General features: G+C 42.0%; 2 protein-coding genes and 1 long non-coding RNA gene across 7 annotated transcripts in view; 1 reads left to right on the top strand and 2 right to left on the bottom strand.

Annotated features, from left to right (window-relative positions):
* Positions 1–15,400, top strand: part of LOC105672833 (frequenin-2) — a 44,010-nt gene extending 28,610 nt beyond the window's left edge. For both annotated transcript variants that reach the window (XM_012368017.2, XM_067360603.1), the window contains 2 exons: positions 610–698; positions 2,437–15,400. In XM_012368017.2, coding sequence (XP_012223440.1) covers positions 610–698; positions 2,437–2,604 — 257 coding nt within the window. In that variant the 3' untranslated portion in view covers positions 2,605–15,400. The remainder of the gene's footprint in view (positions 1–609; positions 699–2,436) is intronic.
* The window catches only part of LOC105672836 (uncharacterized), a 46,029-nt gene that overhangs the window by 9,374 nt on the left and 13,963 nt on the right, over positions 1–22,692 (bottom strand). The window lies entirely within an intron of this gene.
* On the bottom strand, positions 15,133–21,036 carry LOC137001414 (uncharacterized). Of its 4 annotated transcripts, none has more exons than XM_067360223.1 (6): positions 19,246–21,036; positions 18,415–18,664; positions 17,168–17,464; positions 16,226–16,776; positions 16,020–16,160; positions 15,133–15,502 (listed from the first exon to the last, which is right to left on the bottom strand). In XM_067360223.1, the coding sequence occupies exons 1-6, from the start codon at positions 19,501–19,503 to the stop codon at positions 15,476–15,478; spliced, it is 1,524 nt and encodes a 507-aa protein (XP_067216324.1). In that variant the 5' UTR covers positions 19,504–21,036; the 3' UTR covers positions 15,133–15,475. The 4 variants fall into 4 exon arrangements, with proteins under 4 accessions (XP_067216324.1, XP_067216325.1, XP_067216330.1 ...); XM_067360224.1 differs by having other exon boundaries at positions 15,133–15,499; XM_067360229.1 differs by lacking the exons at positions 15,133–15,502; positions 19,246–21,036 and adding an exon at positions 18,998–19,183 and having other exon boundaries at positions 15,869–16,160.

Here is a 22,692-nt window from a genome sequence, read left to right as displayed (position 1 = left end):
GCTAGAATAATTAAGTCGGAAACTTAAATCATCCAACTTTATCAGGGAAAAAGAAAAAAATTCCCTGCTTCTAACTTTTCATAATCAAACCGGAACTGTTATTTTTAGAAATTGTTGCTTTTACATTTTCACAAGAAATTCACAAAATTGAATGCAAATTTTAATAGAAATAAATTAAACCGAGATCACTTTTTTATTTAAACATCGAGCAATAAATGAACGTCCGTATTTGCCCGCAAGTTATATTTTGAAAAATTGTGAAAACGTATTGCGAAAAGAATTGTTACACATAAAATTCAAGACGAGCTATGAAAGATGATCGCCGCAATATGAGACGATAAATGATGAGACTCTCGATTGTTCCCTCCGAGAGAAGTGCTATCGATGAACCAAATAACAATCTGAACGAAAAGGAACAATGAGATGTACGGCTTCGCCGCGGATATCACGATCGCGGACGAGATATCGCCGGAGAGAAAACTTGCAAGCTTGCGAGAGGAGTGTATGTGGATTTTCCCTCCGAGCAAAGAGCACTTTCGAATTCTGTATCTTCCAGGAATTCAGTCGCAAAAGTCAATTGCGTTCCTCTCTTTCTTTGTCTCTTTTCAGGGGCTTTTCGTTTGTACGACGTGGACAACGATGGCTTCATCACGAGAGACGAGATGTACAATATAGTCGACGCGATATATCAGATGGTGGTAAGTGCACCCTTTTCAAAGTGCTCGGCCTGCGAGAAAGTCCTCGACGTAAAACATTTAAGCTCTTTGACTTTGCCGGTTTCGAAGCATCTTCTTATCACCGCAAGTTCCTCCAATAATGAATCTGTACGATATGCCTGTTATGCTAATCATTAGTATGGTATTAAATTTAATAGTAATTACAAATTTTTGAAATTTTTAGTGTTGAAATTATTTTTCAATTTTCTTTAAGTTCCAAATAATTTATTGTTGAAATTTAATAACGATGGAGGACCAGCTATCGAGTTATTATTTTATCGTCATATTGCTTATTGCACGCTTATTTGAGAACTATAAGATCGTTCATTACAGCGTAGGATTCGCTTACGCTTCCTTAACGACTAGGTTGCTGCAATGCAATCGTAATGACTCGTGTACAACGTGCTCGATATCAAGTCAATATTTTATCTCAACGAGCGCGTTACATGTAACCTAGCGGAAGTTATAATCCTCTTGTGCTAGCTTCTATTCCCGGCGTGCCAAAAGCGAGTTAGCGATGTAAGCTAGAGCGTCGTCTTTCCGCAGCTGCTTCTGACAAGCGCGATATATGCAGTTTCTTTGAAGTTGAGATGTGTCCTATTATATGCACTATAATCCCTTCCGCGATGCTGCGTATTGAAAATTTAATTGTTTCATTCGGAACGACGTTGTCGTAACACGCGACGTGGGCGGAAAATACGCACTAGTTGGCGCGTGTTCTTGCTAAAAGCACCTTCCTCTGTAATGCAGAGAAAGGCGCTAACTAAATTACGAACGAAGTTTAACATACGAACAAAGGTTAAAAAGACCCGCACGCGCCGTCGTGATTGCGCACTTTCAGCTGAAACTTTTCGCGAAATGCATGTTACTTCCATCGCGACATGAAAAACTCGCGGAAAAACTCACGCTACACGAACTCTTGAGAGATCGGGTAAAATATGCCGACATTGCGGAGTGTTGTTTTATAGAGAGAGTTGCCCGTGCAAATTTTTGCGCAAAACTCGTTCGACGCGACGCGCGGCAAATCCGTCGCGCGACAACGGTTCGCCATTAATCACCCCCAAGTCTCGTTAATATTAATCTCAAAGAGAAATACAGTGACATATTATATGCATACCCCCGCGAGGACTCGGTAATCCATAAACATGCGGGTCGCGCGGCTGACAAAAGCGCACGAACCGAAACTTTGATAACGTGTAGACTTTGAAACAATAAACTCGATCGAGCCACGTAACACGATTGAAAGCTAAATGTAGCCGATAAAACGATATGCCGGATCACAATGGTCGGCAATTAGCGGATCGGTTGGTTTCAATTAACCCCGCCGTATCAAACGATGCATTAAAAGTCAATATCTCGCGATATTATAAACTATCAGATGGCACTATCGGAGCAATAAATGCGTTGCAATAAAATAATAATAGATAATAAAAATTCATCATTGCCGTTGTCGAAATAGCAATAAAATTTCACAATAGTAGGAATTAAATTTTCTATATTATAGCTATCATGCATGTTTAGCACTAAAATTCATTAATAAATTATTATGTTAACATTCTCTAAGACTATTGTTAGCTACTTTTTAATTCGCAAAATGCACACTATTCGTAATCTGTGATAAGAAACTATTTCAATCCACTAAGGAGAAGTGCAATTTGAGAATTATAGGATAACATTGGTTAATGAAATTCTAAGCGGAGGACAATGGTGGATGTTTCAGGGACAGCAGCCGCAAGCCGAGGATGAGAATACCCCGCAAAAGAGGGTCGACAAGATCTTCGATCAAATGGACAAGAACCACGACGATAAGCTTACGCTCGAGGAATTCCGAGAGGGCAGCAAGGCCGATCCAAGGATCGTCCAAGCGCTCTCGCTCGGCGGCGAGTAACCCCAATTCTCATCAACGGCGGCACGCGAGCCATCGAAATCGGGAGCCTCGACATCGTCATCATCAACGTAATTGTCGACGCGAGCTTGGCGAGCCGCTCGTCCCGATAATCGGCCGATGAGAAACGACTTTATGAAAAGGCAAGTCCACATCCGCGCGGTTTGGCATGCACGCGAAAAAATAGATAGGCAATAAGCCGAAAGGCGTCTGAGATGCAGAGATTTGCGAATATTTTTGGAGAGATCTCTCGTCGATGAGTTAGTCTGTATCACTTCTTTTTTACTCTCTCTCTCTCTGTCTCTCTCTCTCTCTCTCTGTCTCTCTCTCTCTCTCTCTCTCTCTCTCCTCTCTATCTCTCTTTCTCACTCTCGGAGAAAGATCGGTTCTCGTTCCCCGTTGGTGAATCGATCGCTCCATCTTCGTTAACGATCCGATTTCGAGAATCTCGGTGCTAATAATAGATGTCTAGCGTTCGAGTAATCGTAGCTTTCAAGGAGACTGGACGTGGCAGATTACATTTTTAGCTAGAGACAGCGTGCGGAACAACAATACGAATAAATTGTTAGTACGAACGATGAAGATAATATAAATCACAGGGAAGAGAACTCTCGTCGGGACGTTCTCTCGTCTCTACAGCACTTTCCTTTGTCGCATAGCTCCGCTTCCCTCAATTTCCCTTTCCCTTCACTTTCCTTATTCCGCTTGGCAAAGTAACGTCACGGTAATATGAGGTAACGAGTAAAACTTGAAGACACTCGACAAGCACGCTGCTCGAATTTCAACGAAGCTCGCCGGGATTATTTCCGATCGCTGCAGCGCGGCGCTGCATTGGGGGAAAAGAGAACGAGAATGGAGCAGGGACGACGGGTGGGTAGCAAGAAAATTACAGCGGGGGTTAAACATTCAAATGCAGACAACTACTGATCGTATATTGTGCGGCGTTGCGTAGCGAGTGCGGCGAACAAAAATTCTAAAGTTACAATGAGCTCGCATGCATTTCAACTACCGGCAAAACCGACGAGAAGATCTGAGAAATGTACAAATTTCGCAATAATGAATAGCGCAGTAACAACAATACAATTCAACCGTTCCTTTTTATTTTTTTTATTTTTTTATTTTTTTACGCAACACGCTTTTATCCAATTTTCTCATCGTTACTAATTCAACCGTAAACGCCGATAATGCGGACTTTTATATAATATTTTACATAATCGCTTAGATGTGTTGTAGATTATTCATTTTGAAATGTCAAAAAGTACGAACTACGTATTGGATGTTAACGAGCGTTGCGTGCTACTGGCAAAATTGCAACGCCGATTTGACGCCGTCGATCGTACCATTTGCGCGTGTAAGATGATTTCTCGAGGAACGGCGGCGGCGCCATCGCGAGAGTATCGACTCGCGTTGCGTAACGCGCGGCTTCAGACGGCGTGGCAAAAATTCGGAGATACGGCGATGATGACTAAGCAAAGGAGAAGATGGATAATGACAATCCGCTTTCCGCGATATTAATAAGCGTTGCATGTTTTACGTCATTTACTGTGAAGCGGTCGGTTGTACAATCTACCAGCTGCACCGCGTATATTATCAATGGAATCCTCGCAAAATTATAGAATATATAATCGGAGAGAAACGCGAGAGAATATGATTAAAGTAAATGTAGGAAAACGATATGCCACCAACCCCTCAATTATAACAAGCAAAGTTATGTTATTATTGGCTGTATCACAAGTGCGCTTCGATAATGGAATAACCACTGGACGCTGTAAAAATGGAATTATAAAGAAAGCGAGATTGATGAAAATAATGGATAAGCTTATTAAATATGAGTGATAACAACCGATCGTTGAATATTAACAAACCAAAGTTGGATCCTCGCCTGAAATCAGCCATTGATGCTCTTGATATTCTACTTCCGAACTTCGAAGGGTCAAAATTTTCATTCAAGATGATTCAAGTGGAACAAAGCTAACGATCAATAAAGGAAAGAGTACTTGGCGTAATTTAGAATGAGTATTTTTATCCGAAAAAAAAAACTAATTAAAAGTTGCATGAAAAAAAAGGTGTAGCGAGACGGAAGGAGCATGGTAATCTACATTTCTTGCATAATGGCGATCAATTAATCATTATAATGTAAGACGTGCTTTCATCTAATATTAAAATGAAGTCAAAAGACGCGAAACGCGAGAGGGCGAGAAACGTCAGATTGAAAGAGAGCGAACGAAAAGAGCGATTATACGTTGAGCGAGGGGAGGATTACGCTTTGAGCGATCTTTGCGTTTGACAGAGGCGATTAAGACGAAACGAAGGAAAATGATTTCACGTCAAAAATTCCCTCGATTGACGCAATTGATTCTCCGTAATCGTGCGGCGCACACGGAGAGACAATAAAGCGAAACAAGGAGCGAACTACGATAACGACTTGCATTTAGCAGGGGCGTCCGCGCGACGGTAACATTATTGGTACACGGATTTATCGGAATTTCGGATCTCCTATTCTCCGATATTAAGGAGAGCGTCAGATGGTCGTCGGGATAAGAGCGGGGAAAATCCAGCGCGACAGAGCGAGAGCGTCAAGGACGATTAAAGGCAGCGGCGGAGGTTATAGATGGGGCAAAAAGAGACGCGCCAGGTCTCCCCGATCGATCCGTTATAACATTCTGCATTCCGCAGAATATGACCGGACGAAATGCGGGCGGATCTACGTGGAAAACAAAAGGAATGTCGGAAAGTGTGAGAAACGCGAGGAAGGAAGGAAGGAAGAACGGGGTGGAAAGAGCCAAGCGGGGCGGAAGGAACCAAGCCGCGCCCCGATGGCATTTCTTATACGCGCGCGATCGGACGAGGATGGATTCCGCGCCGATGAGGAAACCCGAGGTCATAAATCTTGCACGGTTCGCGATCCCCGGGTCAGACGCTTTTAAAGAATAAACTGATGTTTACACGAGGAAGAGGATAGTTGTCGCGCTGCCGAGAAAATTGAGAAAACATTTCGCGAAAGCGAGCGCTGGGTGCGGACAGAAATAGTGAGTTAAGTAAGGTCTGAGACGAGATCGCCGACGACTTATGAAAAATGCATAGGCACTTGGTCCGGCACTGCCATGCAATATGTAGCGCGTTACTGCCAAAACTGCACGGCGGAGCGCCTAAACTACATTTCCGGCAAAAAAATTAAAGTTCGCGCTTCCTCGGCTTATTCCTCTTCAACAATGCGCCTTTCTTGCAACTTTTATCAAACGTATTGTACTGCGCGACCGTATTAATTTGATATGACAAGAACGAGAACAAAAAATTAATTTATTTCCTTTCCGACGAATGTAAGCGTGTTAATGAGCATATTTCAAAACATGTTTGCGACGCACGTTTCAGAAAAAATCCCTCGCTACAGCGAGGGGAATTAAATGTTTTTGTAGAGAGAGAAATAAGTTTACGGATGTGAATAAAAAAGGATGCCCTTTGAAAAACTCGAATTCACAGTGCCATTGAATTTTCAAAGCGGAACCCTATCTCTCTCTATCGCTTCGCGCTCCGCCATTCTGCGATTGGGTGAGTGTAAAGCGAGAAGAGATACGAGTCAACCTACATAGAGGAAGCAGTCCGCGCAGGAGAAATGTCGCGTAACCAGCAGCGAAAATTCACAGGTCCGGAATATCTCTAGAGATTTAAATGCAACGCTACGAAGCACACGTTATTACTCTAAATAACGTGCACTTGCATTAATTCGCAGAACGGATGAAAAATTGTGTAAAAATTTTTTTACACACTAGAGATTGTGCAGGGCCGATGCGTAAAAATAAATTCAACGTCCGTTGTGTGATGAGCAGATATTAATTTTACAAGATATATATTCGACATCGCGTTTTTTGCGAAATAAATCGCCGCTTAAAATTCGACCACTATCACGCATGATTTAAGATTCGTAATGCATTTCGCACACGAATGAATGAACCAAACGCGTGTTGAACAATGCAATGAAATAAATTGTTTCGTTGTGTTTTTCGGGCATTAACAACGTACCGCAGCTCAATATGGTTCCCGTGTATTTTATCGCACGCTCTTATTCTTTAATTTTTCATTTACAAAAGGCTACGCAGACCCACACCAAGCTTCATGTAACCGTGTGTACGCGGAGAATTATGAATGGTTCGCCTAGCATCGGCATTACGATAAATACTACCTCGCCTCGAGGCAAGACAAGCTTTTCGCCCGACGGAATGAAAAAACGAGTATATTGAAACTCTCTGCGAAGCGACGCATCGAGGAAGCCTGTCGAGATGCATGCTTACTCGACATTTTTCAGAATGCTAGAGTGAGTTTCCGTCGTAAAAGCAAATGGCTGCGTGGTTTAAAGCTCAAAATTATGGAATAACGAGAACCACCGTGTTCATATTTCTGCAGTTTTTATCTCCGTGTCGCAACACTCCGTGTCGTTTCCCATTTTTTCCGACGCGCCGCCAAATTTACGACGCTCGACGTTACAAGCGTCTGTATCTCGTCTCACCTTTTCTTAATTTTTCAGTCGCACGAAAACACGCCGTCGTCGTCGGCTCGCCATAAATTCAAGACGCGTGTGCTCACACCCTTAACACTCGTGTCGTTCCGTCCCGACGGTTCCACTCCCTTCCTCCATTTTCGCCTAAGTCCCCACGTGGCTGGAATTTCAACGGTCGGCCGCGGATAAGTTTATTTCCGAGTAAAAACTTGAACGATCGCCAAAGCCTTCGGCTCTCTCCAGACAAGTGGATTTCGCGAAACTCATTTTCCTTATAACGTATTCGATGACGGCGCCGTTTCTCGCAGCCTGCGGTCTCGATTCGCTTCCTATTCATTCCACCGCTAATTTCGTTGCCCGACTAGTTGCAGATTTTTCCGCCAGCTCGAGATTTATGGCCGACTGAAATTTGAGCTATTCTTCATCCCTTTCTTTATTTTTCACACCTTCGCTTCTATTCGTAAAATGCTGCCGAGCATTTTCACCACCTCTACCGCGTATTTTTCTTCTCGCGCGCATGTTTCACTCCTTCCCTTACTTGTTTTCCTCGTTTCTTTATCGAGGGATTCGCCGCAATACATACAATGCGGTTAGCGATTCGAGTTTCGCTGCAAGGTAAAATCGCGACGATAACAACAGCGCGGCAGCGGAAATTCCGGGATAAATGTTTGCATAGTGCAATACATCAGCAGCCAAGGGCGGCGATTAATTATATCCATGATAAACTCAAAAGCCATTATGCGCTCGACATTGTGTTTGCTCGTAATATAACCGCTTGGAAAGCATTTAAGAATTCGTGTTCACGACGCCAATTATCCTCTCTAAAGTTTCAACAGTGTATCGCGACTTTCGATTGTATGATTTCAAAACAGCTAATAATACCGCCGTAAAAAGCTGGGTCGCGAAATTTGCATCCGCGACACGACCTACTCATAAGCAAATATTAAGCATTCTTCTCGAACCGTTTGATGAGTCAATCCCCCCTCTCGAGCGCGAGCGAAATCGAAACTAATCACCCATGAGAAAGGATCAATATCCGAAATTCGTCGGAAACGAGACGCCACGCCCGCGCGCGGTATCATCACGCCGGCGAAGTATCAATCACTCGTTACGGATCGACATATCCCATTATTTAGCCGCGCCAAATATTTACGATCTCCGAGCGCTCGGACGCGAGAGCGAGAGTACGAAAGACACGCGTGTCCTCGGCGAAAATGGCGTGGATGTTTTCTCTGCGTGACGGGCATCGTAGAACGACTCGATATTGGCAAACCTTACCGGCGACTATCCTTTTTTTCTTTCTTTTTCATTTTCCATCTTGTATGAACCTCGACTACCGTCGACTAAAATGATATCGGCAAATATTATTCGGTGAGATACGGCATTAATATTATTACCTGCAATCTACTTCCGAAGACGCGGGCTTGCCACATTCGATCACGATTATTGGCCGCTATATTCGCTTACGTAACTCCGCAGAGGGATCAAGGATCTGTTATAAGGTGCTTTTCTTCGAAAGGAATCTTTTATCTCGCGCCGCGAAGAGTGAAATTAAGAGTCCTCGAGACGCGTGCGTCAACTATTTTGCATTATGACATCAGACAGCGGAGGAATTGACAGATTATTAAACGGAAATTACGCACAAAAGATATTGCGGCGTTACCTCGATTAATTCGCGGCATAATAACAGCGAGTAAATAGCATTTTACAATATATGGGATCGCCATTACAAGAATGCTATTATGCAAAACTTCGTACGTAACTTTTCGCGATTGCCGAACTTACATCCGTCGCTCGAGGGATTTATTCGTCGTGTTTACGTCAATCGGAATTTCGGCGTAAGTAGATCGCCGCCGCAGAACTTTGTGCGCTTTATAAGAATCTTAAGTTAAAATCCCCGGGAAGTCGTTTCTTCTTTCCGTTCGATCATCCGAGCTGACTCGATGGCGAGTCTCTAGCGCTCTAGAAGAAGCTTAAACCGGCCAGAGCTGGCACGGACAACCGGTAGCAATCGCGCGCGCGGGCTTAGTCGTTGCGTCGGATCGATCCAGAGAATATTCCGATGTAACCCCCTTTCGAAATCGCTTACGTCCGAGTGGACCGAGTGATACTCGGACGGAAATATCGCATCGAGGTAGAGGGCATTCGAACCCGCTCCCGATACTCGTTCAATTGAGAGAATTGCTCCGCTAACTTTCGCGATGTCACGAACTTTACAGCGGTGTCAGGGTTCTGCCCTAAATCGCACTCGCATCAGGAAACTCGTAAAATCGCCTGCGGTTGTCGGACTTCCCTCAATTTTGAGCGCGCGTAAACAAATAAATTATTACAAAGTGCCATGTTATCTTAATATATCTCAATATATCCATCGCGTACTTACACATTTACGTCTTTACAGAATAGTCATACGAGTATGTTGTCGCAGTGACCGCGAATCAATGGAGAAAATTCGTTCTGTTATTTCCGCTGACGCGCTTTCGCAAAGCGAAACGATGGGGACAATATTTGTAAACCTAAAGAAAACGGTTCGCAAGAGCGGTAACAACCGAGAAAAATATTTCACGCGACGGTGCGAAGAGACAGAAAGTGTTATTCGTGCGACAAAGCGTTTCTGCTGACAAGACTGTAAAATCTGACAAATGCTGGCGAAATGCCACGCGCTGAAACATGCAAGAAAGCCTAATCGCTACCGAGAGATGCTTTAATGTCGGCTCGAAATTGCAGCTCGCGGAGCGCCGCCTTAATTGTCACGCGCGACCCGGCGTTTAATCACTTTTAAACAACAACAACGTGTACTTATCCGCGATCTTGGAGCATGCGAATCGCCCCGGGGGCGCCCCACAAGATTCCCCGTAATGCGAATATAAATATTGGCGGAGATCAACACGTGTAGTACATGCGCGCATTAGACTGCGGCGCTTGCAGTCCCGTTTAAATAACGGGTATTTCACGACGCGTATTTTACACCGGTGAGCAAATTTACTTACGTCCCGGAGCTATGTCGCAGAGATTTATTTCAGAACTTGTCATCAAAAATGTGAAAAATTTCATATCATTTCTCGCTCTCAGCGTCTTGCTCGTAAGCGTCATATTCGTTATATAGTTATCAAGATCTTAATCTTTTTTCAGTCTTTTTCCTTTTCTTTTTTGCTAAATCGCGATTAAACCTCTACAATTTAGAAATTAATACAAGTATTGTATACTATCAATTAAAAAAATATATAGTTTATTTCTATGTAACAAAATAAGTCAAAATAACATAAATCATAAATTTAATGAATTTTTTTCAATTAAACTCGCAAAATTGATGGCAGAATATTTCATATCTATAAATTCTGAAACAATTTAAAATAATATTCCACGGATTTGGTTGTGCAACGCAAGAAATAATTTAGCTGAATGTGTACTCTTCATCGTTCGTACGCGTAGACTTATATTCTTCGAGAAATATATTACTATTGTTATCACCATTATAGCGCTATAAGGAAGTAGTATCTAGGGAAATATCTTGCGGTTTAAAAGATTCAACCTTATCACAGTAGCTTGACATACTTGTGCATTTTCAGTCTCTTACTTTGAAAGTTACTCGCATGGGGAACTCCGGACGAATCGTCAGCTCGTTATTTTTATACTTCTACGTTACTAAGATACTTGAGGTAAGGCTTCAAACTCGACTTTACATTACTGTCACTGTATTACATAAGATCTACATTCTTGCTGATAACACTCTACTTTTTAAGACTTTACGATATTCTTGCGATAACGGCTCGCGTGCATGCTTAGCCGCGCGGAACTGTGGATGCAACTCGAACGGTCATGAAATATTTTTTGTAGCATGCCTCAGACGCGTCCCGATTCAGACAAGTCGGAGTGAGAAATTTTTCGACGCGACGAGAGACAGAAGTGATTTTTCCCACAGGGAAAATAAGTGCAAACGGAACGTTATGGCTGGTTCCGCTCACTCCGACCTGTCCGAAAGAAATGGATGCAGCCGCGTTTAAAGTCTGCTGCGAACGCAGTCCGGATATCACTTGAACTCTAGCAATAATCGTGGAACACTTTGGTCGTGGAGGAGGTTTTTAATTGCTGTTGAGAGTTAAGAGCTGGTTGCACGAACATCAGTTAACCTAAATTTATAACACTCCCATTCTGTTTGCGCAGAGTTTTCCGAAAAGCTCTGCGGCAAATTTCAACAGATCGTGCATTCTGATAAACTTGGAGACTAAATTTTTGGCTATATACCTTAATAATTCAAGCTCAAGTCTGAAATTTGCTTAATGTAAAGTGTATATTTTAAATTAATTGGAAAATGTTTTATTAATCGTTTGCATTTGCGAAACTTACTTTGCTGAAACTTCATTGCCAAACTTAATTTCAACAGTGTTACATAATCAAATTCCATTTCCAAATTTATCAAAGGATTCGCATAACTAAATTCGCGTAGGATTATAATCTAGCTGGAGATAGCGAATCACTGAACCTGAAGTTAGTTGAAGTAAACTGTTGGTGCAACTCAATCCAAGCTGTGAGCGGTATGCATACCCGTTCGACTTGGAGCAGCGCGAGGTAACGAATTACTATGATGATGCGGATGGAAATGGTCGAGCTGGAGGGTGCTGACGATGATCTCCCGCAGCGATCATGTCACCGAGAGAGAGAGAGAGAGCATCTCTTTCTACAATTCTTCACTTTTACGAGTTATCGCGGCGATTGAAAGTTCTATTTTTCTATCACGCGTCTCTGACGCATCCCTGCAGCATCATTGCGTCAAAAATTGCAAAAAAAAAAAAAAAAAAAAAAACACGAGGAGAACATCGTTGTCACCAGGCTTCGACCAGGGCGAGCGAATTTCCGCGAGCGGGACTTTTATCGCCGGCGTTCGCACATCGATCTTCGCCGGCGACGTGTGTCAGGCGGGAGAATATTGCACCGGCAGGAAGTGACTGTGCGCCACAATGGAGAGCGATTTTAGAAGCGTTTAATGAGAAAAGAAATAATCCATCAGCTTTAGCCAGCTCAGCTTTTCCAATATCCGCGAGTACCCCGCGTGCGCGCAAACGCGGTATGCTAGTTATTTTCTTAAATGCCGGAACTGTTTTTCCGCTCTGGCGCAAAGTTAAACCCGCTGATGAGCTCTTACCCCTCCCGACCAGGGCAGAGAACGGAGACGCGAGAGATGAGAAGACGTACGCGAACGAGGAGGGCGTGCGTCGAGTTAAGTTTACTTATCTTCGTATAAGGGGTTACTAAATAAAAAAAGTCGTCTTAAGCAATTTTTACAATTTTCAACGAGAAGCATACGTGTAAGAGCCTCGAATCTCGCTTAGTAAAAATCCTAGATGCTTTTCGTGTTAAATAAATTCTCGTAGTGAACGCTTTGTACGAGCCGAAGGTCTCTCATAACTCGCAAAAAAGAGCGGTAAGGGGAACGGGAGAGGCGGGGACAAAAAAGATGGACGAACAGAAAGCGCTGGTAAAGGAGGACGGAAGGAAATCAAAAAGCGCAGCGCGCGCCTGGTTCGAGGCGAGATTTTCCAATTTCTCCACGTTCATCTCGGAGCGGTTCATCTTTTTCGCGAGCGGGTGTCATTAACGTTGGTAATTAATGATTAATGAGTTTGAACGTGATCAGCATAACGGAAGTAAAAAAAAAGACACACAAGTAAAAAAATAATCGCAGCGAATCCTCCCCGAGATCATTACGCAATTATCGGACCGAATAATCATTCCATTTGTATTCGTTAAGCGGGTTTGCATATTTAATTTAAGCGAGATCAGTGCGAAAGGATATCTGTTGCATCGTCGTGCAGCTAATTTTTTACAATTTAACATAATTTCAACTGCCGAGGACTCGGCTCGATCGCATTTCGATAGCGCTAATGGCTGTGAAATAAGAGTTCTCGATGCAAATTTAATTCAGCAAACAAGCCGCAATCGTCGCATTCGTACTTGTATTCGTTCATCGTGTATAACGTAATCGCGGCAATCGCTTAAATCCCTTGAGGCGCGTTACAATAATTAATTTAAAGTCGCCGCTGTCTCCGATAAAGAATTTAATTTTGTTATATTATGATGAAAATGAGAAATTAGTCATTTCACAGACGGCTTTCCCAAGGATTTCTATACTGCAATCAAGCACAACTTCCACCGCTAATTTGTGACAAAGGCTTTGACGCGGATCGGAGACGACGGGCTGCGGAGACAAAAGGCTCACTTCGGTGAGGATAAAACTGTCGTCGCGTCCGCGAACTGCCGTCCACGGAATTGCGCTCTCACCACATTTTTAGGATGATTCCGAGATTTGGAATTTTTACGGCAGTCTTATGCGCTCACGCAAATTCAACCTGCGCTTTCAGCACCGCGAAAATAAATGGAACGTTTATGGTGATTCGATTCGATCGGTTCAACGCGGAAGACTAGACCTCTATGCGGATTTCCAAGACCTGCGCTTTGTATTTCTTACGCGTTCATTTGCTTTGATATATCCTTATTAATGGTTAGAGATAAATCTGTTGCAGTTTTACGTGCCTCAAAAAGAATTGTGAAGCTTAACCTTCTATAACCCATTTTCCGATTGTTATTGAGCCACTCTGACTATATCACTCCTCCGGGAAGTGTCGGTTATCTCGAAGGTACATGAATCAGTGTATCTACCGCGGCAACGTAAAAATAGCTTTAGGGCGTTACTTCATTGTGAGTTATAGAAGGTTGACGTAAGAAGAGCATCAATGCGATTATGTAGAGTGCCTCGGAACTATTATCACTCCTTTCATTTAATGAATACTTTGATTCTGGAATCGATTTCTTCTTAGCAAGTATATCGGACCATAAATCGTTCTTGACAATTCAAAATGAATTTTTAAATTAATTTTCAAACACAAAAATGATCGACAAAATTCCACTCTTTATTTATTCAACAATTAATTCCAATAATCCTTTTGCCAGAATTTTATGCATTTATTGTTATAATATTTAATTAAAAATTAAATAAAATAATTAAATTTAATTAAACATTTTTAAATAATAATTTAAAAAATACCATGTAATTATATTTTCTTTAAAAACACGTAAGCGGTGTAAAAAAAAATTCGTAGATAAAAAAGGAAAAGTGAAATAGTTTTGAGATAGTCTCTATGTGCGGATGTTAAGCTTCACCCTTAATTAACCGGTTAATTATACATACTGTCCCGACTACATTGCGAAATTGCAAAGTGTAAATACGACGGTCAATGTTGTGAATTATTCATACTTTTCCTTCGGTAGTCACTTGCGAGTACAAGCGCTCTGGGAGACGACAAACGTAACGGAATTGCGATGGAATTGAGCAGAGATACGCGTGGAAAATAAGCGTCAGTTTTTTCCGACATTTCTCTCCACAATTACCTTCTCTCTCTCTCTTTCTCTTTCTCTCTATCTCTCTTTCACATTCGTTTTATCGCACCGGCGATCTCGAAAAAAAAGGACTTTTTCGATGCTAAAGTTAAAATAAAGAGAAAAGTATATTCTACTAATAGTAATATTGCTATTCTTAAGCGCTGCGAAGCACGAAGGCTATTCTAATGTGTACCGTTACACTTATCGCTAGTCGTACCGCTACTATTACCGCTAGTATGTACTCTAACGCTAACTACTGTTACTATATTTGCAGCAACATGCAAAACTTTTCCGTCTAAAAGCATAATGTACACTCTCGAGAGACACGCCCATGAATACACACACACACACACGCGTACACACGCATACCTGAACATTGCATCCACTTCGCGCGTACAAAAGGAGAAACACGAACAACAGAGTACACGTACACTTAATAAACGTCAACATCATTGTTTTACGAACTTTCTGTGATAATTATTAACAATCACTAAATACGAGAAGAAACACTAAGTATGGAGCGAAGAAAATGGAGAAGGAGCGAGATGGCGGAGAGTCTAACAAGGGGTGGAAAAAGCTTCGACGATACGATAGTGGGAGAATGCGGTGCTGATGGGATGAAAGGCGTCTTGTTAGGTGATATAAAAATTATTGTTCCGTAGTTTGTTGTACAATCGACGATCCGTTAAATGGGTTGCATTTGCTCTGATCTTGCGAAAGACACGACAAAAAGAGAAAAAAAAAGAAAAAGAAAAAAAGAAGTGAAAAGCAGAGAGCGAACGCAACAAATAAACGCGACCTCGAGACGTTGCTCGGTTACTACAAAAATCTAAGCGCATTGTTATTTTGTATGGTCCCATGCGTTTTTTCTAAATGACGACATCGTGACATGCGATATGATGGTGATTAATAAAAATAACTTCAAGCACACATCCGTCTTTTCCGTATTTTCCGATGCACCCATTTTTCTTCGCAGAGTCGCCGTTCGCTTCTAGCAGAAGATCTTTAAGCATGCAGCCCTCGAGTATCCTGCTGAGGTAAGAGTGAAATTTTTTTCAAGTCTATAAAATATAAACATTTCTGTTTCCCTATATAAAACTACGATTTGTAATATCTGTACATCAAGCTTTTAATTTGTGCGCACGTATATTATTAAAAAATTTTTTAACGCAGGCAAGTTTAAAATTCAAAGAATTCTTTTTACCTAACAATACGATCATTATTTAAAATAATATCGTGATTACGAAAAGCATTTCGCCGCGTAACGTCGATATTACATTTATGCCATATCATAAAGTGAGTTATGAGTCTCTGTGGAAATATGCTTCTGAAAAAAATATTTTCCCTGACGATTATTTATGTTCGATAGGTGGAAAAATTCTACGCTCGTACGCGAGACGTCGGATTATCGGATATCTCGTGAAAAATCGAATGAGTGCAGCTCGCGCACATAGCGCAAAAAAATTAATGGAACCATTGACTGCGGATGACAGTATCCCGAGTGAATGCGCTTTCGCAATATCGTGTTCGCGGATCCGACCCGGCTTACCGCTTGAGCCGTTGCAAGTGCCAGATGCAACTCGTGCAGCTCGTCCGCACGTCGAATGTCCTCGTTCAGTGCCTGAATCCTGAATCGAATCTCCTGAATAGCCATCTCAGCGATTTTCACTTTCAGCCGCTTCTCCTCGGTCTGCAACATAATCGTCCCTTGTAGTCGCTTGAATCCCTTCCTCGCGAGTTTCGAAAATCGCATACTTCCAGCCGGTGCAGCATCAGCCGGTAACCCAGTTCGTCCCGCAGTTCCGATTGGAGCACACCGACCGTATCCCGATCCCATAATCCCGCATCTTCGAGTAAAGTGCGCGCTCCCGTAGTATCGGTTTCGCTCAAGTCGTCCTCGCGATGATTTCGCGACGTTGCGTTTTCGTGAATCTTTGATTCTTCGCATCCGCTTTGATAGCATGTCGTATCCTCAATGTCTTGAACACGAAAAGATGCAGCGGAATCTTTTCCCGGAAAAGTCTTTTCTTCGGATCTGCTAATAACCGGAGGAGGAATCTTTTTCGCTGATTTTGAGTGCAAGACTTCGCTTCGTGACGCATATTTCGACGGTAAAATGACAGGTTTTTTCTTAGCCGGCTCCAATTTCCGACGCTTTTCAACCATATTCCCTCTGTCGCTAATTACTTCGCCGTGATTATCAGTCTGTCGGGGCTGCAGCAAGAAGCAGCGTCCTTTCGCCGCGCCAGCAGCGGCCGGGAAAATGGAGTGATCATCGTCCTTGCGTTTCTTGCTCGGCGATGCAGCTGGTGGTTAAATGGAGAAATGAAATTTTTTGTTGCTGCGACATGCCAACGATTTGTCTGCAATTTCGAGTTTCTTTCTTGTGATCTTTTTATTCAAGATTGTGCAAAGATGGATTTATATCAAAGCCACGGAGCGCAAAAAATAACGTCAATATCTTTCTTTCCGATGAAATGCCATTTTCACTAGATTAAGATTTATTACATTTTACAAATACTCCATTCGAAAACCAATTGCATAAATAATCAAATCAAGAACTCTGTATCGTTGACAATTTAAATGAAAAATAAAAAGGAGCATTATAATAACAATGTAAGGATTGATAAATCCTTCAAACAGAGCGCGTAACTGGCAAAGAAAAGCAAACTGCAGAAATTAAATTAAGTTTTTCACCTAAAGTGACAGAGACGCTGCTTTGAAAAGAAGATCTATCTAGTGACGCATCGTCTTCGCGTTTTCTTTTCGGCTGATTCCTGGTGAAAAGCTCGGGAGTTCTTTCAGGGCAAATCACTGACACAGTCACACTATTGTCCGAGATGTCTGTGTTAGATACTATCACGTCGGTGCCTATTGGTTTCTCCAGCTTACGGTCTATCACACCTGATGACTTTGATTCCCCATAAACCTTACTCGATCTCTTTTTCTGCGAGATCTCCGCGTCGAATCGATTCTTTCCAAGTGAATCTAAATCTAAAAACCGCGAGCTTTTGTAGTATCTATCGATAAAAATTGCTTATCTACGCTCTCAATATTCGCAACTTAATAATTTTTTTTTTATAATACAGAATTTATAAAAAAAAAATAATTCTATGATTCTTTGAATAGATTGCTTTTAAATTTCTTAAGAATATCAATTGATATGAAACGAATAAGAATGATATATCGGAGAACATTCGATCAAATGAGATTATGAAATGGCAGATGCTACCGAAGAGATCCTTTTTTCGAAACACGGTTAATAGCCATAGCAAGATTTGAAAGGTTCGCCGAGAATTGCGATAAACGAGCGGAATAATAAGAAGGATAAAGAACTTCGCCGTTATATCGAGTCATGATAAAAGCCGGCCGCGGTCTCGGAACGATCGAACGAATCTAAAGGGGAAAGCTTATCGACTCACGAGAGCCTGACAGGTTTAAAGAGGCACAAAATATTCTTTAGAACGACGACGACGACGACGATAAGCGAGTGCAGCCGTAATAAGGATAAGAAGCGTAATAAAACTTAGAGCCTTTTAAAAACGGCCGAGTCTTTTCCCGGAAGTAGCTTATTATCGCGACACACGCTAAGAGATTGAAAAGTTCGAGATATTTTTTGGAACTGGCTATTCTGAAACAATGACGTTATAATTAGAACCATGAGTCAATTGTCACTTCTTTTATTTTACATCGTCAATATGATATTATTTATTGTTAATTGTTGATAAAAAGATTTTCCTAATATTCGCGGTATCAAATATAATTTCGGAAGTCTTTCATATTACAATTCAGACTATGACATCAAGCTGCTAAACGACCTTAATCTGCAAAAGTTTATAATTATAACTTAAATGGAAAAAGCAGACGAATTAAACTGACGCATTAATGTCGCGAGGAACTTTAAAAGCATTCCTTCAAAGAGGCGCGATAAGCACAGAGCATACCGGTTGGGGGGATTGGCGTGGCACTTAATTTCCGGAAGAGTGTTCCATTATCCTCGTATATCTGACGCTGATGACATCCTGATTCGACAACGTTCCGCAGCGATGTGTCGGGATGAAAAGGAACGCAGGGAATGGTTGATCCTTCGGCGATCTTCGTCGTTACAGAATTATTACAGTTTCCGGCCACTTCCGGATGCAGCACCTCATCCATTTCTCTTCGCGACGTTAAGTTTGAACACTTCCTTATATCCTGCGTGATTTTCCACAATTTAATTTATGGTGCGTGTCTAATTGGTTATTGTTTATTCCGAATCCAAGCAGAGATAAATATATTTGCGGTGAGATGACGTTTGCGGTAAGCAGAAAACAATAAGAAAGATGTAAGCGCAGTTTCGGAATGACCTTTGGCAAATACTCAAGCATTTTTGGCACGAGCGTGCCTTGATGACATCGTAAATTCAGTAAGACATAAAAAAAAGAGCAAAAAGGTAAAAACGATCGGATAAAAATCATTGTTTTTTATGATGCTTAATGAACCGTCCGATAAAGCGCAAGCCGTTCTACGTTTAACTAATTATCTTACACGAGTTTCTTACTCTCGTCCACTTTTGAACTCTCGGCGGAAAGAAAAATAGAAAAGTCGAGAGCGAGAGAAAGAGCCGCGATAAGACAGACAGCCGAAGGTGAGTCGCGGCGGAGAAAAAAAAGAAGACGAGCGTCGTTTAACAGACGAATTTCAGATCCATCCATTGACGCAGATTTCATGCGTGCGTCGTACATGTGAGAAATCCACGACACGCAGACACACACACGCGCACGCACGCGATTTACCGTCTGAACTCTTCTGCCATGGTATTTGTAGTTTTGCCAGTATTTCTTCAGCTGCGCCGAGGTCTTGCCGATAAAACCCGCCAGACGGAAATCCCGCTCGATCGCGCGCCAGATTTCCCGGCGATCAAACACCGACACATCCTTGTCATCTAGCAGTGGCGCATACTGGCTCATCACGTTCAACAGATGCAGGCGTTCGTCCTTGCTGAACTGGATCCTTCTCCGGCCATCATCCTCTGTTGCGCAGCGCGACGACATTCTCGATAAATTATTAATTCCGTCGGCCGCCGATGAACCTTCACACGTTATTTCTCCGGCAGTTTACACGATTTCCTGAGGGCTCGCGAAGCGACGCGGTTGACTCACGCATTGACTTTTATCACGGCTTTTGTTTCGACATATAAAACATACTATCGCGATGTGCAGATTTTTCGTCGCGATGTACTCATTACTGCCGAGATTATGGACGAGCGTTGGAAACGCTTGACCCTTGACAACCGCTGAAAAAGAATCGCGGGAATCATCAGTGTTTTATTGGAGATACTCGGTGCAGCTCCTCTTCCTTGCGTAATTTCTCGTCGAGATCGTATTTTTACGTTGCGCTCAAATGAAATAAGTAGCGAGAATTGTAATGTTCTCAGTATTATGGATGAAACGCTCGCCTCTCTTTCCTTCGCTTCTTCACGGCACTTATCCGCACCTCCGACATTACAGGAGCGTATCGCTGCTATTGTAATTGTATGCCCACGGGACACTCAACTTTCTATCGTCCGAACGCGTCTCCTGCGCGATGACTACATCGACGTATCGTTGTTGCGTAATATTTGCCATCCATCAGCTTCCTGAAGAGGCCTCGCCGCGAGTAGGAGTTAATGCAATTTGCGGCAGTTCGGGAAGCAGTTACGAGAAAAAAAAGGTTTTGGCTTTGTTTGCACGAGAGAGAAACCAACGGTCACATGAAACAAATGCCATGAGCCGTTCTCTGTCCGTCGTTTAAAACGAGAACAATATTCCTCGAGATAATTCTTTAACCCTTTCGCTCCCACTGTAACCATATGGCTACGTATTTAAAATTATGAAATAAAATATTGTAGCTATCTTTTCCATTTCCAATAGATTTACTAACCAAAGATAAGAAAAAAGCTTTTTCTTATAACAAATACAATTTTTGAAGCTATTAAATAATTTAGGAATGAAAGCGTTAAGCGTAACAAGTTGATCGCAAAAGTTTCTCACATCTATTGTATTTTTATACATTTTTATTTTTTTATTTTTTTATTTTTTTTTTCGTACACAGCAACCGCAATATTCGTAACCTGGAACCGTCCGGTATTTTAAAAGAGCGTCGCGAGAAAGTGACAGCGCTCTTTGTGCGGTAGTAGTATGATCGTAAAACGCGCGTTCGCGCGCGCGCAACCGTCGCGGAGAGTGTTCAACAATATCCGCTGATTAATTACACATTTTCTCCGTGGTCCACCGCTGTTGGTCGGGACTTTGCATAATCCCGGCGAACGACAGGTGGTAACCCAGAAAGCAAATCGATAGACGGATCATTCACGCTTCAAGTACTTCAAAGAAGCGTGTTCGAAATTCGTCTTTAGCGCCTCTTAGTGCCTCTTGTTCCTTTTTTTTCTCTACAAAATTGCCCGTAAAACACGGCGTTTCGCTTTTGTATAGGCCGCATTGCACACAGACCGAAATAATTGGCGCGCACGAACAATCGCGAGAAAGGGTCGTGCATATTATTATTATTATTATTATTATTATTATTATTATGAAATCGCGATCAAATGGTTCCCGGGAATGAGATTAGCGCAGTGGGAAAGTGTTATAAGCTTTATAATAAACGACCGTACTGGTCGTTGTGCGTAACGCCAAATGACACGAATAAAGCATTGCAAAATCGCGCGCTTAAACGTCACGGAAAATACGGCTTGCATCGATTTTCGGATGATAAGAAGTGTGTACAACGCCGTTGAACTTTATGACTCTCGGCTCTGCTTGCTTGATATGCGTAGTTGCAATCCCGTAATTCCGTTACTATTAAAATCCCTGGATTTTCCTCGTAAATCTTTTGATTTCTATATTTGACGGGAAAATTAAAAGTCCAAGAACAGAGCAAATGCAATTTTTCAAACGTAGAAAAGTCAAATTTTGTTATTGAAATTGAAATTATAAGTTGACATCACTTTTTCTGCTGTACGTATTACGAAACAGCTTACGGGACATAAATCATATATTTGCAAAAAATAAAGTGGTGCTAGTTTGCATATCGCTGAAAAGAATTAAATTTTAAGGCAACACACAAGTCTTACAAAAATAATATTTAATGAATGAGCGATGCTTTCACCAAAATTTCTCGATCATCAATACGATCGATAAATTGACGTGTAACGATAATCCTATTCGGCAATAAACGAGATCAGATGATAAATGAGACTCTGCGAACTGATTAACCGAGCACAAAACGCTAAACTAAGTTATCCCCAGCGTGGAGTAATTACCGGATTTTCATTGCGGAAAAGTGACAAAGTCGTCTCGAATTTTCGTCGCGACGGGACGTCGCGTTAATTCACAAATCATCATTTACCGCGACTAAGAAGCAGCCGGCTAAATGTGATCCTTATCTCTACGTCTTTACGAGACGTGCCGGTTGGGCCGGTAATTTCGGGTAGAAAGCGTAAGTGCGTAATCATATTTAACGAGAGAGGAAATCGCGCGCACTTTACTTCCGAATATCGTAAAATGAGTAATAACAAAATATGATTTCATTAATAACCCACACATATCTGAATATTTGCATTGTAAATATTCGCCATGCGTCTACCAAATTAACCGACAAGCGGAATTAATGCATCGCAACGATGCTTCTTTTACATATTTGCTCTTATAATATTAAACACAAATATGTGTACAGTTTAAGTAAACGCAGAACTTAAAGTAGATGACAAAAGATAAATCTATTCTTCTCTTTTCTGTCGGAAATCAATCGAAAAAACATTTTAGATTTGCAGATAACTCGGCCGGAAAACCATTTGCACGCTCCAATAAACATTTTGAATTCATGGAATTCGTGCTGGATGTCAGGAAATTGGGCCGGAAGCGATCAGATATTAAGTGCTTGTTAGAACTTGATGATTATCTCGAAACTCCGACGAGCAACGTGTGCCGCCGCGCGATTGATAGCTAGGGACGGCAGCGCCCAGTAATTAATAATCTCGAGCTTCGAAATAGAGGCGCAAGTATCCAATCTCGTCACCGGAGACCGTATGCTTACGGAGGTCCTGTGACGAACGTGATGCGACATGATTGATGGATATCACACGATATGATGCTGCGACGATACAGCGCTGCGCGACCATTCCGACGCGCGTGGAACATAAGGCGCTCGGAAATCTACTTACATTAGATTGTGTAAATACCTCGACATTAATCGGGTCAGCTAAT

The sequence above is a fragment of the Linepithema humile genome, chromosome 1 (genome assembly GCF_040581485.1).
Source record: "Linepithema humile isolate Giens D197 chromosome 1, Lhum_UNIL_v1.0, whole genome shotgun sequence".
NCBI classification, from domain to species: Eukaryota; Metazoa; Arthropoda; class Insecta; order Hymenoptera; family Formicidae; genus Linepithema; species Linepithema humile.
Note: the sequence above shows the minus strand (reverse complement) of the source record. Positions and strands in the feature narration are given on the sequence as shown.

Coding starts and splice junctions, on each gene's coding strand:
- LOC137001414 (XM_067360223.1), bottom strand. CDS start 19,503: ATGTCGTCGCGCTGCGCAACAGAGGATGATGGCCGGAGAAGGATCCAG. Junction 18,665..19,245: donor ATGGCAGAAGAGTTCAGACG/GTAAATCGCGTG, acceptor AAAATCACGCAG/GATATAAGGAAGTGTTCAAA. Junction 16,777..17,167: donor CAGCGTCTCTGTCACTTTAG/GTGAAAAACTTA, acceptor TTTAACCACCAG/CTGCATCGCCGAGCAAGAAA.